The sequence below is a fragment of the Panthera onca genome, chromosome D1 (genome assembly GCF_046562875.1).
Source record: "Panthera onca isolate mPanOnc1 chromosome D1, mPanOnc1 haplotype 2, whole genome shotgun sequence".
Taxonomy (NCBI): domain Eukaryota; kingdom Metazoa; phylum Chordata; class Mammalia; order Carnivora; family Felidae; genus Panthera; species Panthera onca.
The window spans coordinates 100,428,286-100,447,856 of record NC_138348.1 but is presented as its reverse complement, the minus strand read 5'-3'; the positions used below and the strand labels follow the sequence as shown (position 1 = coordinate 100,447,856).

General features: G+C 39.0%; 1 protein-coding gene across 10 annotated transcripts in view; it reads right to left on the bottom strand.

Annotated features, from left to right (window-relative positions):
* The window catches only part of SIK3 (SIK family kinase 3), a 241,684-nt gene that overhangs the window by 115,106 nt on the left and 107,007 nt on the right, over nucleotides 1–19,571 (bottom strand). For all 10 annotated transcript variants that reach the window (XM_078432773.2, XM_060604824.3, XM_078432769.2 and 7 more), the window contains exons 2-3: nucleotides 5,321–5,437; nucleotides 1,927–1,990 (exon numbers count right to left, since the gene is read on the bottom strand). In XM_078432773.2, coding sequence (XP_078288899.1) covers nucleotides 1,927–1,990; nucleotides 5,321–5,437 — 181 coding nt within the window. The remainder of the gene's footprint in view (nucleotides 1–1,926; nucleotides 1,991–5,320; nucleotides 5,438–19,571) is intronic.

The following is a 19,571-nucleotide window of genomic DNA, read 5'->3' as shown; positions in this document are numbered from 1 at the left end:
AATAAATGTCTTCATTTGCTGTTCACACTTAGAACCATGGTTTTGGGGGTTTTCAGCACTTTTCACGTTTCACTGGGAAGCGGGTCAGCGGAGATCCTCATCCTGTCATGACAGATGTCAACTGCCCAGTTGTTCTTTGACATGGAAGTGAAGGAAGCAAAGTGCTAGGGATCTATTTGTGTGATATCGTTTAATCTTCACAACTGTGAGGCAGATATTAAAGACTTCACTTTTACAGACCATGAAACTGAGTCCCAGAAGCATTTGATAACTCGCTCCAATCAAAACAGCAAATAGGGGGCAAGTAGCTGACTCAAAACCAGGTCGAACTGCCTCCAAAGTTCATGTTCTTGATCATGCCCATCTTTTCATCTTTTATAAGCCTTTCCATCCTTTTAAAAACCGGAGCTCATGCAATAGTCATATCCCTGTGCAGTCACAATGATTTATTTAGGTAATACATCATTTTCTTTTTCATCTAGGTCTTTTATAATAATACCAAGAGAAGTACTATTCTGTTTGTTCATGCCTTAAGCTACATTTCCACAAAGAATCTCTAACCAGGGCATTATTACCTTTTCTGTACTTTTAAAAACTGTTTTTCTGAAGAGCAAGGTAGATCTGATATGCAATGGATTTGAGTCTTTGATTATTATAAATATTAAGATAACAAGGCCTCTTTTCTCCCAAGACTACTATTGTACACCAGCACATACACAAAGTCAATTAAAAATATTATTAGGAAATGAAAATACACCCTTGAAAAAAGACTCTGAAGATTTTTAGGCCCAAATTGTAAGATTTCAAGGAAAAGTTTTAACACACACAGACGCAAAATCCATACAGTCACAAATGACCAGTCACTAATAAAAAGATTCTACTGTAGGGGCCCCTGGGTGGCTCAGTCAGTGAAGCGTCTGACTTTGAGCCCCGCATCAGGCTCTGTGCTGACAGTTCAGAGCCTGGAGCTGCTTCGGATTCTTTGTCTCCCTCTCTCTCTGCCCCTCCCCCACTTGCGTGCATGCTCTCTCTCTCAAAAATAAACATGAAAAAAAAAAAAAAAAAGAAGATTCTACTTTCAATGTTATCTCATACTTTTAAATACACTTAAAAACTTAAAAAAAAAAATCTGACCACAATGTAAACTAAAACATAATCCAAAAAATAAATAAACTAGATGAACCTAAAGAAGAAACATTTCTCTGTAGTTACTTACCAAACAAACAAAAAAAAATTAAAAATAACAAGATATGTGAATCTAAAAGTGAAAAGTTTAGCCTTTACCTCTACTGGACTCCATTTATCACTGTTACAAAAAAAAAAAATTTTTTTTTTCCTTTGGCCCGTTTTTACCACCTCAAAAAGTCTGATTTCCTGGTAACAAATCCCACTGTTTAATTCTGATGTTGTGTTAAGTGTTTAAGAAAAAAAAAAAAGTTACTGCAGACAGAACCTCCCAAACTATAAGAATCATCAAGGGAGCTGGGAACATGCAGTAAGGAATACAGTTACATGTTATATGTAAACAAAATTTAAAGAAAGCATTAGAATGAGACTGTTGGCTCCAAGGGGCTCCTTCACACAAAACAGAGGCCCATACACTGCGGGGGTTCTGCCACACAAGGTGACCCCAGGCAGATGTAGCAATAGCAAAGACCCTTGGCTGCAGGCACCTGCTGTATGTTCAGTAGGGAGGTTTGTTTTTGCAGATCTTTAATCCCAACTGTTACCACCTGATGGAAATAAACAGAACACCTCTGCTGCGGAAACAAAGAGGGTGAAGGGACTTAAACAGGTAAACCAAAATAAATGAAAATTCTTGATTGAAAAGGACAGCATCACGTGACAGCCACTCATTGAATGGCTATTTTAGGTTTGCAACAGTGTGCTCAATAGCTCTTTAAAGAATGCAATAGAGGTACTTACCAAATATTTCCCCTCCACTAGCATATTCTGTCACCAGATAAATCATCCGTTCTGTCTCCATAACCTGGTACAAAGGCAGGAAAGCGACAGATAGTGACACAAATGACAGGCTGATATCATGGGAAGAGAAACTAATGAATCCTCTTTTGTTGTCTCAAGTATTAATAACCATTACTGCTTACAGGAAACTTAAAACACTGGAGGGGAGACACACATAAATGCTATCAAGAAGAAAGGGGGGAAATAGGGATCTCTTCACGTTCTTAAACGTAGGAAGGATTTACTACTTGAGACGGACGTTTTGTTGTTTCATGAGGCCTCTGCAATCTCGTAAGCTCCACAAAACTGAGAAGCAAAGAAGCTGCCGAAAACCAGAAAATTCACATTCGACACTGATCACTTCCAAGTTCAAAAATGTTCCCCCCAAGACCCAATCAAAACAAAAAAAGCCTAGGGAAAATGGTGGGAATCACTTAAGAACTGCATAGAAATCACATATGGGTATGTTTTTTTAAGGGACAGGACAACTTTCCTCCCTGCCATCCATTTCTTCAAAATTGGGAAGAATCATGTAAATATTCAACACTGCAATATAAATTACTCATCTGTATTTTGTTTTGGTCCCTATTTTGCCTTTTTTATTTAGTTTTATTGTGTTGGCAGTCCTTTCTTCCTTTTTTACCTTTATCACTAAATATTTTTTAAGGTAATGTATGAGTATATATGCTCATGATAAATTTTTTAAATGCCGGTATATGAACAAAAGCCCAAAGATTTTCCTCTTCCCAGCCCCCTCATCCTATTCCCCCAAAGGAAACACTGTCCATAAGTCATTTATTCCGTATCATTCTAGAGCAATGCTGATCAACAGAAATACAACGTAGGCCTCATATATAATTTTAACTTTTCTAACAGCCATATTAATAAGTTTTAAAAAAGTATTTTTAAAATTTAGTATTTTATTTATCCCAGTAGTCCAAAACATTATCATTTCAGTTCCTCATTTGCTGTAGCTACATTTTGATACTCAATAGCCATGTGTGGCCAGTGGCTATCATACTGGGCAATACAGCTTTAGACTTGCACCATAATTCATTGGTAATTATTTTGCTCAATTATTTCCCAGTTACTTGACCTTTGATATCTTTACACATCAATATCATGTAACAGCATTATGTGTTATAATAGTAAATCTCTTCTCTTCTTCGGTATGGTTTCATGGTAATCTGTCACATGAGTGCACGTTACTTTTTCAATTTAGTAACTGTATTGTACTTTTTTTCTCTTTAATTTTTAAAAACCATATACTGGTAGTATTAGCTCATTGTTTGTTACATGCATTGCTTCCAAGATCTTCCTGTATGTTGATTAACACAACAAAATGTCAATGCTCTACATATATGCAGGTGTTGAGTAAAAAAAAAAAAAGAAAATTTTAAAAAATCGTATATCTCCTGGGGCGCCTGGGTGGCTCAGTGGGCTAAGTGTCCGACTTCAGCTCAGGTCACGATCTCGCGCTCCATGAGTTCGAGCCCCGTGTCGGGCTCTGGGCTGATGGCTCAGAGCCTGGAGCCTGCTTCCGATTCTGTGTCTCCCTCTCTCTCTCTGCCCCTCCCCCGTTCATGCTCTGTCTCTCTGTCTCAAAAATAAATAAACATTAAAAAAAATCGTATATCTCCTTTGTACCCCCAGGTCTTTTATTGACTGTAAATGTTCTTTTACTCTTAAATTTTTCAGTAGTTCAAAAACTTTCCTATACAGTTACCTATATTTGGCTTCCTCTACAAATTGACGATTTGGCAAATGACCTGAAAACTACCTTGATACTATTTATAAAGACAATTTGACAGCCATTCACCCTGGCAGCTCAGAATCCCCTATTAACAATACTAGCTGCCAGAGAGCAAAATTAAAGCTTAAAAGAGGGCATTGTTCAAAGTCATGCCTGAAACTGAGACTTCTTATAAGCTAATGAAATCCTGGGTAAGAAAGATAAACTTGGAGAATTCAGTTCTAAGGTTAATACCTCCAAGTTAACCTCTTGAGGAAAGTTGGCCTAATAACCCTTCAATTATTTAAAGATGATTTATTTTAAAAAGTGAGGTCAAGAAGTTTACTCAGTTGATCAGGATAGGAAGGAAACAGAGGTTAGACACCTCCGAGTTTGCAGACGTTAAGTCTTCAGGCAACACCAAGAAGCTTTCATGAGTTTGCTTCTGGGGCACAACGTAGGTGTGGCTCAACAGAATTTGGTCTGATAAATTTCAACAAGTCGGCTCCTGCTGATCTAATTCATTTCATTATGTGAACAGCTGATGCCAGAAAAGAGCCCTAAAGCTGTAGCCTTAACCACACACACTAACATCACAACATGCTTTCCTTTCCATAAAGTTAATAGACTCTGAAAGCCTGCCCATTGTGCCTCCACCCTTACACATGGTGCCATGTCTGGGCCAGTAACCTTTACTGCAGAGTAACAGCAGCAAATGAACCGAGTGGGTGGCCACTTCCTGAACAACTAGGTGATGGCTGTTCTGGTAGAAAGCAGCAAGCAGGGCTGGCCTTATGCAGAGGCAGAGCTTGTGACTGCCAACACACTGCAATTTGAGAAGCACCCCAAAGCCCCACCTCTCCCAAAATATCTCTTCCACCAGCCTGCTAAGGCAAGGTCCTCTCTTCCTATCTGGCTTGAAATTCCAGCCATTAGACTTATTGCTTTTGCAGTAAAGCAAGGGAATTGTTGAGGGTGGCATGAAATATGCATGCTTCTCGGGAAGGTAAGAAAACTAGAAGGGAAATCTCTTCCATTACACAAAATCAATCTCACGGTTACCAAAATAATCAAATGCTACCTCAGAAAACGTAATCTAGGACCCTACTAGAAAAGAGGTGGGTTCTGACTGACCAAAGAGGCCATAGTTAAAATATCCTTTTCCATCATATGTCATACCAGGATCACAGAAATGAGCATTTAAGTGATGTTAGAAAAAGATAATGTTATATTCACCTGTAGCTTTTCATCCCTAAGAATTCTCTGTTCCTTCTGGCTTTCCCATTCTGTTTTAGGATTTGGACCTACATAAATCAGTTCTTGTCATCTTCTGAATAATCTTTTTGTGTAATTCTCACAAAGAATGGTCCCCAAGCTTTAAAGAACAAATGTAAAAGGCCTACATGGGTAAGGTAGAGCTTATTAGTAAAGAGCCAGGTAAAACATAAGTGCTGAATGTGGAGATAAAAGGGTGGGGAAAACAGGAGGATAAACATATGAACACAGAAACCAAGAAAAGCTGGAGATGTTCACCCACACACTTTTTCCGCAAAGGCACCTATACACATAAAATGACCATCCTGGATTCTTCGCTGCCATACGCTACCCCACTAGGGAACCTACCTGGTAGAGCCTGATGATGTGGGGGTGGCAAAGCATTTTCATAATTTGAACTTCCCGGAAAATCTTCTTCAAGTTTTCTTCATCCAGCTGGGTCTTGTCTATGATCTTGATAGCAACCTGAGAACAGAGGAAAAAAATTTACTCTGATGCATTATTAAAAGCAGTTTACTACGTACGGAAAATTAAATCCACTTGAACACATTATATTCCACAAAATATAAGTTGCCAGTATTGTGTTTACAGAATGTCAATGAAGAAAATGAATTTACTTTTTAAAAAGTCAGGAAATGTATTCCTAGCAAGTTGGTTTCAAAGGAACAGACTCCAAAAGCTAACGGGTGTTTCTGCCATTTCTTAAACCACTCCTACAGTAAAACCTTATGGCAAACAAAATACTTCAGTGCTCCACAGATGTGGTCTCATTCTGGGAAAATCATGCTCTGATGCGGGCCATGAGATGTTGGGCCTCTTATTAAGATAAGAGGCTTATATCACAAGTACATGATAAGTCGGTAAGACTGGACCAGAAATTACACGGATGCATCCCACATCTCACCAGATGCTTGCGTAACTCCACAGTCCTGGGGGTGGAACAGGCTGGTAGCAGCAGCGGTCACTATACACTGAACATCTGCTGGGCGCCGAGCATTGCTCTTCGTGCTTTCCGAGTACTAAATCATTTAAACCTCACAGTACCCTACATTATTATTAACCTTATCTTACAAATACGGAAACTGAGACATACAGAGATTAAGTAATTTACTCAAGATTAAGTCATGTAAACTGGCATGTGGTAGATCCAGGATTAAAGCCCAGGAAGGTTGACTTTAGAGTCAAATTCTCAATGGTAATGCTATAAAAATCTGAAGCTCTTTCTGTACTGCAGATACACTCCTTCAGCATCAAACATCTATTTTGCTCATCATTCCTAAGACATCCAGCAGCAGGTACATTTTAAAACAGAATGAAAGATGAAGAACGTTTATAATCCATTGTATCTAAACTTCGTCATTATTCCTAGTGAATGAAATACTCAAAATATTGTGTTGCCCCAAAATATCTGTATCTCCATCTCAGTCAATCAGCAAGTAGGCAAAGAATATTAGTTTGATGAAGGACCAAGACAAGGTAAATTCTAGCTCCTTTCAATACTAAAATTCTGTGATTCCCCACACTGAGAGAGGGAAAGGAAGTTTACTAGTAAGAAAAAGAAAAGAAAAACCAGAGAAGCAAAATTTCAACAATAAAAATGTTCAGTCCAGAGCAATAAAGACTATAAAGAACCATACATGGGAGATGATTCAAATGTAAGAATGACTAACATAAACGTTAACTCTGGAGTTGTTTCAGATGTTAGAATGAAGACTAATGGGAGAAAGGCCCAGGGAGACAAATTTCAGCTCAATTCAAAGAACATTTAAGCCCTGCCTAATGATGGAAAGTAATAAAGTGAGCTGGATGTAGCTCAGCCTACAATAATTAAATCAGATGCAGCCTTAACTTCAAGGGACTCACAATCTAGTTGGGGAAAGACATGTGTGAAACAGACAACAATACAACGTTGGAAACACAATCGGCAAAGCCAAGTACAAGTTATGACGGTAGAAAGGAGGATCGAGTGTGACCTTCACCTACGGGAGAAGCTGACCTACAGAAAGACTTTACCAACAAAGCAGAACTTGAGAAAAGAAAGAAGTGGGACAGGCAGAAAAGAGGGTAGGAAATCTTACAGGAGAAATAGTAAAACCGTTAACAAATCTCACCAGCTGTCTGATCTCCTATAAGAAGCCTTGCACCAAATCACCCCAGATTAGCGGGGATAGCTCAGTGGTAGAACATCTGACTGCCTATCACCCTGGACTGTTAGCGTTTCTACTTCTCCTCATTACTGTGCCATATATCACATACAGGACCTTAACTCCAGCAATTAGTCTGGCATCTGCACCTGGTTCTCTAAGAACGGCTCCCAAAACAACTGGGGGAAAAAAAATCACAGTTTACAATGTCTTTTTATATAACAAGTATCTGTGTCTTAATTAATTATTAATAAAATAGCACATCATACTTTACAGATTACTTTCATATACGTAACATGCTTATAAACTTGCAGCCATATGCCGTGGCAGAGCTTTCCAACTGGTGTGCTAGAAATGGATTACAAGTGTACCCAAGGCTATGGGTCAGGGGCAGTGGATCACCTCCGGCCTCAAGAAACCTCATCTGTCTACCCCAGAGAAAATATGATCATTTTCTGCGTATGCCACAACACACAAAAAGTTGGGAAGCAATGCTAGTTTTGCTGATCACCAACTGTCCAAGGACTGGGCCTCAAATCCCCTAACCTGCCTATGCCTACCAATGGATGGCATTGAAAAAGTAATGGGGGGCGAGGATGAAGACAGTTAATGAGGGCTTTTAATGCATTTAACCATATTTTTGTACTTCTTCACACCCAATACTGAGTCACACTGTAATTGGGGGAGTCATACAGTAGGGCCTCCTAATTCACGTGAACTCATTCTGAATTTCACTGGCTCTCTGAGGCAGTAAGATTTTCATAAAGGGAGAGAGAAAACCAAACCTAATCACCTATGAGAACAAACTGGCTTTAAGATCTTATATTCTGTGCACCTAATAAATATTTTTAATTTAATAAAGATAACGGTATAGCATGGATGTAGTTTCACATTTCATAACAAGCAATCTGACTTCACATAAAGGGAATATGGTCCTACGTACTGAAACGTATCCCTGTCTTTTCAGGGAAAATTGCATTAAGTATAATCTGTTCTTAGAAGGCGGAAGCAGAGAGGTTTTAATACGTTAAAACACCAAATTCCTGTCTACTCTTCAATGAGACTCAAGATTCAACAAGACACAGGCAAAGCTTTGCCTACCAGCTGAATACAGTGTCAAGGGGAAGGACTCTGATGTCAAGCTGCCTGGGTTCGAAATCTTGGAGCTGCCCTTTAATGTATAACTTGGAGCAAACTATTTAATTTTTCTATGTCCCTTACCTAAAAACTGTGGGCAACTACTGAACCTGCTTTAAAGGTTGCCGGGGATGTACTAAGCTAATGGATGCAACCTGCTTAGTACAATGCCTGGCATGTGGTAAACACGCAATACACATTAATTATAGGTACTGCTGTCGTGATTTGTTTTCCGGAATCAAGCCTTAAACTTCAGGCATTCCTCGGAAAAAATGAGATTTGCTTTACTCAACAACATAATCCTGGATCTCAAAAACATCAGTCCCTTAAATCGAGGGGCAAGTTGAGGGGACCAAGAAGCAAAAGAGCTAAGAATTTGTGGGCAGGATCCAGAACCAACTGGTTACTTCCAGCTGATGTGGGAAGAACATGGAAGGAATGTAGCTAGCGGGGAAAATGCATTCCATTTGGGAAAGTCACACCAAGCCATAAGATGGAACCCACAGCAAGACCTGATCCTGAGGGCTGGGCCAGGGACAGCGAGCTCTGCTTCTTCATGGCAGGCGGGGCTCCCCGCCCTCCACACTAAGTACTAACACCAGAGAGGAAGACACACATGTTACTTGGCTCCAATTTTAGCTGCAAACTGAAAAGTGGAGATTTTCGAGAAAATGGAAAAATACCGATGAAACAGAGAAGCTACCAAGTCAGAGAGCAAGGAGCTGGCGAGCAGGTATGATTATTTTAAGAATACCTGAAGATATCAATGATCATGAATTTTCATGGCTACAGATTACTGGTGACTACATAATAAACGTTTTAAAGTACATGCCAGTTGCTTGATTTTTTTTTTTTAATTTATATTTGAGAGAGAGAGAGAGAGAGAGCGCGCGTGTGAGTGGGGTAGGGGCAGAGGGAGAGGGAGACAGAGGACCCAAAGCAGGCTCTGCACTGACAGCAGAAAGCCTGATGCGGAGCTCGAACTCACGAACCGTGAGATCATGACCTGAGCTGAAGTCGGATGCTCAACTGATTGAGTCACCCACGCATTCCCCTACTCTGCCCCAGTTGCTTAAAAAATGAAATGAATCCACAACAAAAGGTTAACTGCTAGGTAAACAGAAGATAAACTCTCAAAGAATGTGTTTAAATTTTGGTGCTGAGGGGCGCCTGGGTGGCTCAGTCGGTTGAGCGGCCGACTTCGGCTCAGGTCATGATCTCACAGCTCGAAGGCTCGTGAGTTCGAGCCCCGCGTCGGGCTCTGTGCTGACAGCTCAGAGCCTGGAGCCTGCTTCGGGTTCTGTGTCTCCCTCTCTCTCTGCCCTCCCCTGCTCATGTTTTCTCTCTCTCTCTCTCAAAAAAATAAACATTAAAAAAAAAAAAATTTTGGTGCTGAAAAATCTATGAATCACATCCCTGTACTTACATATAAAAAGCGTAACAAGTGAAAAAAGGAAACTTCCAACACACTACCAAGGACCATAGATTTCTTAAAGTTTCTTGTTCTACATAGAATTCTTTTCTCTTACAAGGAGCAGGATTTTATGAACTGACACTAATATTAATTAAACATGGCACTGTATCAAATATGTTGCTGAACAGATACAGCTTGCTGGGAGTCTCTACCCAAGAGATTTCCATTCAACAAACTCTCCTTTTTTCATTGGCATGTGGTATGACAAAAAATTAAGATCATGCCAAATTTAAAGTCACAGTTCTTCATTATTCATTCTAGAAGCGGGGGGGGGGGGGGGGGGGGGGGAGAGAGGAATAGCTATTTGCCCCTTTTAGTTCTTACTAATGTGTCCAGTGCAAATTGATGGGCTATGAATGTAAAATATATACCAGATCTCAAAGCCTTAATATTAAAATGAGAATATAAATGATCTCATTGATAAATTTATATTGATTACATGAAGAAATAACATTTTAGATATACCAGGCTAAATAAAATATATTATTAAAACTAATTTCACTGAAACCTATAGAATGGGAGAAAATATTTTCAGACCACAACATATCTGATAAGCAGTTAATAACCAAAATAAACTAGGAATTGACAAAACTCAACAGAAAAAACACAAATAACCCAATTCAAAGATGGACAAAGGACCTAAGTAGGCATTTTCCCAAAGAAAACATACAAGTGGCCAAAACATTATAATTTATCAGGAAACTGCAAATGAAAAAACCACAATGAGATACCACCTCATGCCTGTTAGGGGGTCTATTACCAAAGACGCTGGTGAGGGTGTGGAGAAAAGGGAAGCCTTGTGCACTGCTGGCGGGAATATAAATTGGTGCCATCACTATGGAAAACGATATGGAGGTTCCTTAAGAAATTGCAAACAGAACTACCGTATGACCCAGCAATCCCACTTCTGGGTGTCTATTCAAAGGAAGTGAAATCATGATCTCAAAAAATATCTGTACTTCCGTATTCCTAAGCAGAATTATTCACAATAGCCAAGGTATGGAAACAATCTAAGTGTCTGTCAACAGATGAATGGATGAAGAAAATGCAGCATACATATATATAATGAAATATTATCCAGCCTTAAAAAAGAAGGAAAGCCTGTCATTTGTGACAGCACAGATGAACCTGGAGGGCAGTATGCCAAGTGAAGTAGGACAGACACAAAGACAACCACAATACCACAATACACGTGGTACTACCTATATGTGGAATCTAAAAAAAAAAAGGAAGAAAGAAAGAAAAAGAAAAATTCAAACTCACAGAAATAGAAAGTAGAAAAGTGGGTGCCAGGGGCTTGGGGGATGGTGGAAGAAATATGGACAAGTTGGTAAAAGGATACAAACTTTCATTTAAAAGATGAATAAGGTCTGAGGATCTAATATAAAACATGGTGATTATAGCTGATAACACTATTGTATTATTGAAATTTGCCAAGAGGCTAGAACTTAAATGTTCTCACCAAAAACAAACAAAAAAACAACCAACAGAAAAGAAATAGCAAATACGCGAGGATGAACATGTTAATTAACTCAATGGGGAGGTGGGGGGTGGGGATCCTACACAACGTATGAGCATATCAAAACAACACATTGTACACTTTAAATATCTTACAATTTTGTCAATTATACCTCATTGAAGCTGGAAAAAAAATGAGTTTCACCTGTTTCTTTTTACTTTTTTAAATATGACTGCTAGGAAATTTAAAATCATATACGTGGCCCACATGTTAGACGATGCCTAAGATGCCAGTTAAAGCAGGTATTACATGACAATGACTTCTGAAATACTTGACTCAATGTTGAGGATTGCCAGTTACTGATCTCGAAGAAACTTGGCAGGGTGCAATGCACTCAACGCTCAAACGCTGCCTTGGGAGAGAATCTTAAATTAGGTCTGAAAAGTTACATTCCAAGAACTCAATTTAATTCCATTAAAAACTGTTTATTGAACAACTGACTGGCTTAAGGCAGTGCCCTGGTGCAGCCGGCTGGAGGCTACTCTCAGCAGGGTTCTGAGAGAGAATTACGTTTTCCACTATTAAAATAGCAGTTCACAAAACTTTGGGTCTCAGGACTCCTTCTCTTAAAAATTGTTGAGACCAAGCCTGCCTGGGTGGCTCAATCGGTTAAGGTTCCAACTTCGGCTCAGGTTATGATCTCATGGTCTGGGAGTTCACGCCCTGCATCGGGCTCTGTGCTGACAGCTTGGAGCCTGGAACCTGCTACAGATATTGTGTATCCCTCTCTCTCTTTCTCTGCCCCTCCCCTGCTCACACTCTGTCTCTCTCTCTCTCTCTCAAAAATAAATAAACATTAAAAACTATTTTTTAAATAAAAATTTTTGAGACCTTCAAAGAAGTTTTGTTAACATGAGTAGTATCTGTCAAGATTTACTTAGAAATTGGTTCAAATCAGAAATGAAAACAGAAAATTTTAGAACACTAGAACACACAGCACACATCTGACCAGCCATCAGAGTAATTACCTCATCTATCATGTATAATCTCTTGAAATCACCACTGTATAACTGTGAGAGAAGGACGGTGAAAAATGAGAATAATGTTTAAATATTTAGGAAAACAATTTTGAGACTCACTGAAACAATTCTGGAGACTCTTTTTTGGGGGTCTCTGGATCAAACTTTGAGAACAACTGCCATGAGGCATCATTGTATGTGATCAATTAACTTCTTTCCTATTATCTTAAATCGTATATCTTTGGGAAAGCTGAAAATATAGTCACTCAAATTGTTTTCTGTAGGACTTGATGCATTCCCAGTTACGAACAGCTTCCAGAAAAGGAATGTGAATGCCTTTTGCAATCAGCCTTGATTTAAACACACACACACAAACTTCTTTCTTTTAAAATACTGGAAAACAGAACTGTCATCAGGAAACAGGTTTAATGAAACTCCAAACCATCACAAGATATACAAGCTGGACTATAAAGCTAAACCTGCCAGGCACTAACTGGCCATGATTAATGATGTGCCATGTGGCAGTTGTCAGGATGCAGGCTGGCCATATTCTTGGGAAATCCTGACCTCTGCCCCGGAACCAATCAAGAAGGACTACGTATTTTATTTTGTAACAAATAGTCAAATCAAGTTCAAAGGGGCAAAGCAAAGACATATATTTGGGAGGAACTGATTATTCTATCCATTTTACATACCAATCACAACTGTTTCTGGAAAAATACAAAGCTGTGAAGCCTAAAGAATGACTGAGATGCTAGGATCCCAGCCAACCCCACCCAGGAGGCCGCCACATGACCACCAAAAGTGAGGGTAAATCAGCTTTCAATGAACCCCTGAGGAAATAGTTCGCAGTATCTAACAGGTCTTTAGGTGACTTATTTTTCTATACTTCTCAGTTTGGGCTGTACTAAATGGTGACAATGAAACCGTTTGCGCATTTACAATGTCTGGAGGATAGAGAATTGCCAGCTTAGCGAAGCGAGAAAATCTACCATGAAACATGCATTCTTCTTGGAAAAATTCCTAAGGTGGAACATGGCTATATTGCGCATAATTGATCGATGGAAATTTTCTGGTGATTACTTGGAATTCAAGGAGTAGAAGGGAAATTTTTCAAACAAAAAGAAAATGATTTCTCAGTTGCAATAATTCCCATCTGGTTAACATTTACCCTCTTGGAGGGCAGAAGCCCTCAGACTATCTCTAATGGAATGGCAACTCTCTCAGCCACACTGGCATTACCATCGCTGTTGTCATTTCAACGTTTACACAGTGCCAACGTTTTGTATGCTTTCTAGAACATTAAATCAACTTCTGGTCTTTAAATGAACTGAATAAAAAGATATTCAAAAGGGAAAAAAGGAGTGGAGAAGAGGAGAAGCTGATCACAGCAATGAAGAATTCTTTACAAATATCAGTGCCCCGTCCATGTTCGGGTATCTATTTTCAGTTGACCATGGCTTCGAAGTTTAAAAGAGAGATTCAGAATGGGATTGATGGCTTCATTCCAAGGTTAGGGAGCTATTTTACAAGGATGAGAAAGGGCAGGAGGGGAAAGAGCAGGAAAGAGGGAGTGGGACTGAAGAATGCAGGGCAAAGAGAAGATGCTTTGAACATAGAGGGATTGAGCAAAAAAGCATTCAAGAGATGGAGAAGAAAAGGGTAAGAGCTCAGTGGTTTAATAAGCAACTTCCGATGATTTAAAGTGGCCACCAAAGAACAAGATCTAAGAAAATGGTATTATGAAAAAATATGAATTGTTACAGGAATGTTCTAAAATAAAAGACAAACAAGGAACAGCGGGTAGTCCAAGGGAAAACGTAAAGCTATGGTGGAGAATGAAGCTATGAAGGATGGAATTTTAGTCCCAGAGAAGAAAGATGAGACATGTGGGTGAAACTTGGCAATGACCTCAACTGTGAGGTTAGAAGGAGGCAGAAAGCTGAATGAATTTCAAGATGAATCTTCTTAATGAAGTACACGCCACTCTTTCCTGGAGTGCCAGCTCATAGGTAAAAATAACACACACTCATAGAAGGATTGTGCTCTTCCCAAGAACGGCATTTGTCAAGGAGCCTGTGTACTGTTAAGCACATTTAGATGTAGCACCTAGAACACTCAGAGCTTTTTAAAGCACCAGCTGGAAAGAAAGTTGAATTCAACTGGCACGGCGTAACTTTCTTAAACTTCCCCAATGGAGATTTATTACACTGAACATCCTGCTAACCTTACAATGGTGGTGTTGTTCCTGGTGAACAAAGTCAGCAACAGTTCATATTTTAAGTTGTTTTAAACTATATTAATATGCCTCCAAGGCCTAGTAAGATAGCCTGTGGTAGCAAAAGTTGAGCGAACCAAGGGAACACAATAACAGCCGGAAAACTACCCTAAATTCCTCATCTCTTACGTCTGATTATTTGGTAATGGAGACGAAGGGAACACGGGAAGCCATCTCGATCACCAGAGAGCATCTAGCTTATCCTCCGATTCTGAAACTTACTGGTCCTGCGTCCTCGCATGCCAGTACTGTGAGCTGTCACGATGTACATCTGTGTCCAACCACGCTTCCTAACCTGAATACTGATGACGCCGCGCTCTCCTCCCTGTGGCAGCCCAGAATTCAAGAGCCAGCTTCCTGGTGCTCGTTAGGAACACGGCACCAAGTACCTTCTGACGGGCTTCCTTCACAGCTCGCCCTTAGTGCTGGCAGAAAAATGCCCCCCTGGGATTCCATCAAAATGGGAATATTTCGTGTGATGGTGTTTCGCACTGCTTCTGGCTTCAACGAGCTCCTTGCATTTAATGGTCATCACATGTTCAAATCGACAGATCTTACATTTCCAAAATTAATGTTGTATTTCATGTGCTGAACAGTAAAGTAACTTAAATCACTCCTCTGGAAAGCCTAATGGTAAACATTAATTAATTCTCAAATTTCTGACATTTAAAGGTAGGAAGAAGACTACTGCTAACACTGCCAGAGAAAAATAGGAAAAAATGTTCTATTAAAATGTAATGCATTATCATATGTATCGTTATTATATATATATCCCATATATGTTAACATCTTTATATCCACATTAAATGTGAAAACACAACTACATGAAGCATGTACCTGAAATAACAGACTTGACATATAATAAGATTGCTTATCCTTTCCCTTAGCAGGACTACATGCATCCTCAATTCTGACCTTCTATGACAGTCCTAATCTGACATTATGGTACAAGTCTAGAATTCTGACAAGTTTCTAAAGTATCATCAAAGATTTTAAGTAATCATAATTGTGTACTAATTGACTCAAACACTGAGTACAGTCAGTAACAGTGAGGGGCTTATTTAATCATTAAAAGTATCCACAATTTCAGCAAAGCCCAACCCATTACACTATCTTTTGGGCCCTCTTTTGGTCTTGACAAGACTATTTTTAAGCAAATTGATATGACCCTAACTTACTATCAAAGAGACCCAAAAAAACCTCCAGACATCAGAAATAGTTTCATTTAAAATAGATATATGTGCATAAATATCTTCTTTAAAAACAACAGCTCATGAGAAACACCATCCAGAAAATCACAAGGACTGAGATTTAGGAGATGAGAAAACAAAGGGAGAATGTAGAGAACTGGAAGGAAATAAAACGTTCATTGATAATAATTTCATACTAAAAATAATTATCCCTCCATGTTTAAAAGTCCTTTTGAATTTTCCAGAGGTCTTTGGGTCACAGATTTCTATGGAGGACACAATGGCATTCTTTGAAACAAAGTCCAACAAAACCCCGCCAATAAATCAAATGTACTTTTCTGAGTAGAAGATGGTACGGAATAAAGAGCTCAGGGCAGGAAAGACATCAAAACTAAAATACAGAGGAGCAGAATCTTTTCCCCTTTGAACAAAATCTTGCTAATAGAAAAGAAACCCTAATACGTAAGAAAGAAAGAAAAAAGAAAACAACTACTGTGGTTAACTTTGGGTAAAAGGTTCAGAAACAGACAAAACTTTTTAGAACCCTTGGGTTCTAGACAACAATCTGGAAATAGGATGGCCAAAGAGCATTGGACGGAGAGCTGGGATGTAGAGTTCAATTCCCAACTCTATCACTAAAAATGTTTGTGGCAAATCTCGGGCAAGTCACCAACTCTGTAGTCCTCGACATACTTGTCAATGACATAAGTGTGTGCCTGCATGCACGTGAAAGCAGAGCTATCAACACAAAGGCTCTCGCTGTGCCAGTTCCTAATTAGAACTCCAACATTTCTTCTTCTTTCAAATTCGCTTCTTTCCAAAAAATTTTTTTAAGTTCTAAGTTTCATTCATATAAAATAAATCAGAATCACTAGTTAGATAACTCTCAACCTTGAATGATTAAAATATTCAAAGGGCCCCTGGATGGCTCGGTTGGTGAACTGTCTGACTCTGATTTCGGCTCAGGTCATGATCTCACAGTTCAGGGGATCAAGCCCTGAGTTGGGCCCTGCACTGTCAGCGCAGAGCCTTCTTGAGATTCTCTCTCTTCCACTCTCTCTCTCTCTGCCCCTCCCTGCTTGCTCTTTCTCAAAATAAATAAATTTTTAAAAAATTCTCCTTTATTGGAAGAGAAGCAAAAATAATATAAAAACAGGGAGGGAGCCAAAACATAAGAGACTCTTAAATATGGAGAACAAATAGAGGGTTACTGGAGGGGTTGTGGGAGAGGGGATGGGCAAAATGGGTAAGGGCCATTAAGGAATCTACTCCTGAAATCACTGTTGCACTACATCATAAGTAACGTGGATGTAAATTCTAAAATTTTTTTTAAATTCTTTATTAAAAAATAAAAATATTTCAAGCCTACTCTTACAGTGCTTTATAATGTAAGACCACATTAAAAAAGCTTCATTTACTACAGCTAAGATAACCTCAGTGAATTAGTTCTTAAAGAGTATTACCTTTCTCACTTAAATTAAGCAGCCATTACACTAAACAAAAAGCGTAACACCAATGTTTGCCTAGGAAAACCCTGGCATTTGCTACTAATATTTTCACTAATGGTGAAGTCAATGTCTCCTACCATTGGTACTAATTACACTAAATAATCAATAATACTGATATTAATTTCAATCCCACTTACAGAAACCACAGTAGACTTTATAAATGAAGTGTGATGCCAGCCACAATTAAGTCAAACTAAGTAAACCATAAAATACAACTTAACTAGGAAGAAGCAAATAGCAAAAACAAAAATCCAAGTCTAAGATCTTGGACATGTTATCCAAATTTGATAAAGTTTCCATCTATAGCAAAAGTCTTAGAAATTAAAAAACTAAAGTGTCCAGTTTAGTTTTACATTTTTCTTTGTGTTTTAGACAAGTTAATTCCAATATATTAAACATAAACATAATAAGAATAGACGACATATATTGAGCACTTAATGTGTGCCATGGTATTGTTCCTTTCTTTTTACTTTTTATTATGGAAAACTTCAAATGTTCACAAAAGTAGACAGAGTAACATAATTAGCTTCAATCAGTTTCAATAATTCTTAATTCATCGCCAATTCTGCCTGCTCTCTACCTCCACCAATTTCACCCAAGACCTCATCACCATATTTCATTTGGAAATATTTCAGTATGTATCTTAAAAGGATTCACACTCTTTTAAAAAATATAACCATGGAATCACCATTGCACTGGGAAAAAATGAATAATTACAGGCATTAGCTCTTCTTCCTCACAACAAGCCTATGAAGTACTATGAATATTCCCATAAAACACTAATGCACACACCAGTGAAGTCATTTGCCCAGATAATACAATACTAGACAGTGGAGGTGGGATTTGAACCCAAGCAGTGGAGCTCTAGACCCAAGCCCTGAACTACTATGTTTTCCCACCTCTGAAAACTAGATTTTGTTTATTTTATTCTTGAAAATAAACAAAGAAAACTGGCTCATAAAGGAATTAATGACAGACAACATCAGAAGTCAGAAAAGGTTTAGGGGCGCCTAGGTGGCTCAGATGGTTAAGCATCTGACTCTTGATGTCGGCTCAGGTCATGATCTCATGGTCTGTGAGACCAAGTCCCACGTTGGGCTCTGTGCTGACACCAAGTAGCCTGCTTGGGATTCTCTCCCCCCGCCCCCCTCTCGCCCTCGCTCTCTGCCCCCTCCCCTGTTTGCATACTCTCTAAATAAATAAATAAATAAATAAACAAACAAATAAATAAATAATTTTTTTTAAAAAGAAGTCAGCAAAAGTTGTAACAGAGAAAATCTATTCGAGTACCTCACCTCTTCTCCGACTGCTTTCTTCAACTTCTGTGGGTATGCTTCATGAACACCTCAACTTTCCTCCACTTAACATAATGCCAGTTACTATAAGGTTTATTCTCTTCACTACAATCAGCTCTACCTTGTCAAACTGGTATTTGTTTAGAAGGTATCTGTGACTGTCATCTGTGACTCACTGGGTAAGACTCAAAATTAAATATTCTCTACAGAAGTCATATAATATGTAGCAGAGAGACCCTAGGGTGGCCAAACTCCACTGATTCCACATATACAATGATACACAGATTCACACCTTTGTGTCATCTCTTCCCTCACATCCAACTCGAGTTGGAGGTCTTGAAGTAAGTGGCCATGTTTGAGAAGACCATAGGAAAAGCAACTGCGGGTGATCTCAAAGAACTATAGGCAACATCCTTAGAACCTGACGGTGGCCTCCAGCCAACAGCCAGCAAAAAGTCACTCATAAAGTCACAAGGAAATCAGTTCTACCAAAAGCCTGAACAATCTCAGAAGGGAGTTCTTTCCCATTTGAGCTTCCAGATGAGAACACAATCTACCCAGTAACTGGATTGCAACTTTATGAGACCCTGAGTGGAGGACTAGGCTGAGCTGTGCCGGGCCTCCTGATCCACAGAAACCAGGGGATAATCAATGTGTGCTCTCTTAAGCTGTTAAGTTTTGGGTAAGTTGTTACACAACAAAGGAAAACTAATATACCACGGTCCTTTATGACGTACATAACTCTCATCTCTAAGAAATTCTAGGCCAAGGAAATCTCTTCCATAATTTATGGTATAGAAATCTAGGAGCTTCAAAAAGAATTCAAGCATAAAAAGAGAACTAAAGCTCTTTCATGACAAAAGCTCTGGCCCTACTTACAGGAATCCTGGCAAACCCTTTCCGTAAAAACAGAGGTAAATTCTTCACTGGAAAAAGTAAGCATGCCTACTTTTGTCACCTGCGAAGGTAGTATCACTTCGCAAGTGGATATCCAGTTGTCCCAGAACCGTTTCTTGAGAAAACTATTCTTTCTCCACTTAACTGTCCTGGCACTCTAGGTCAAAAGTCAAATGACCATAAATACAAGGGTTATTT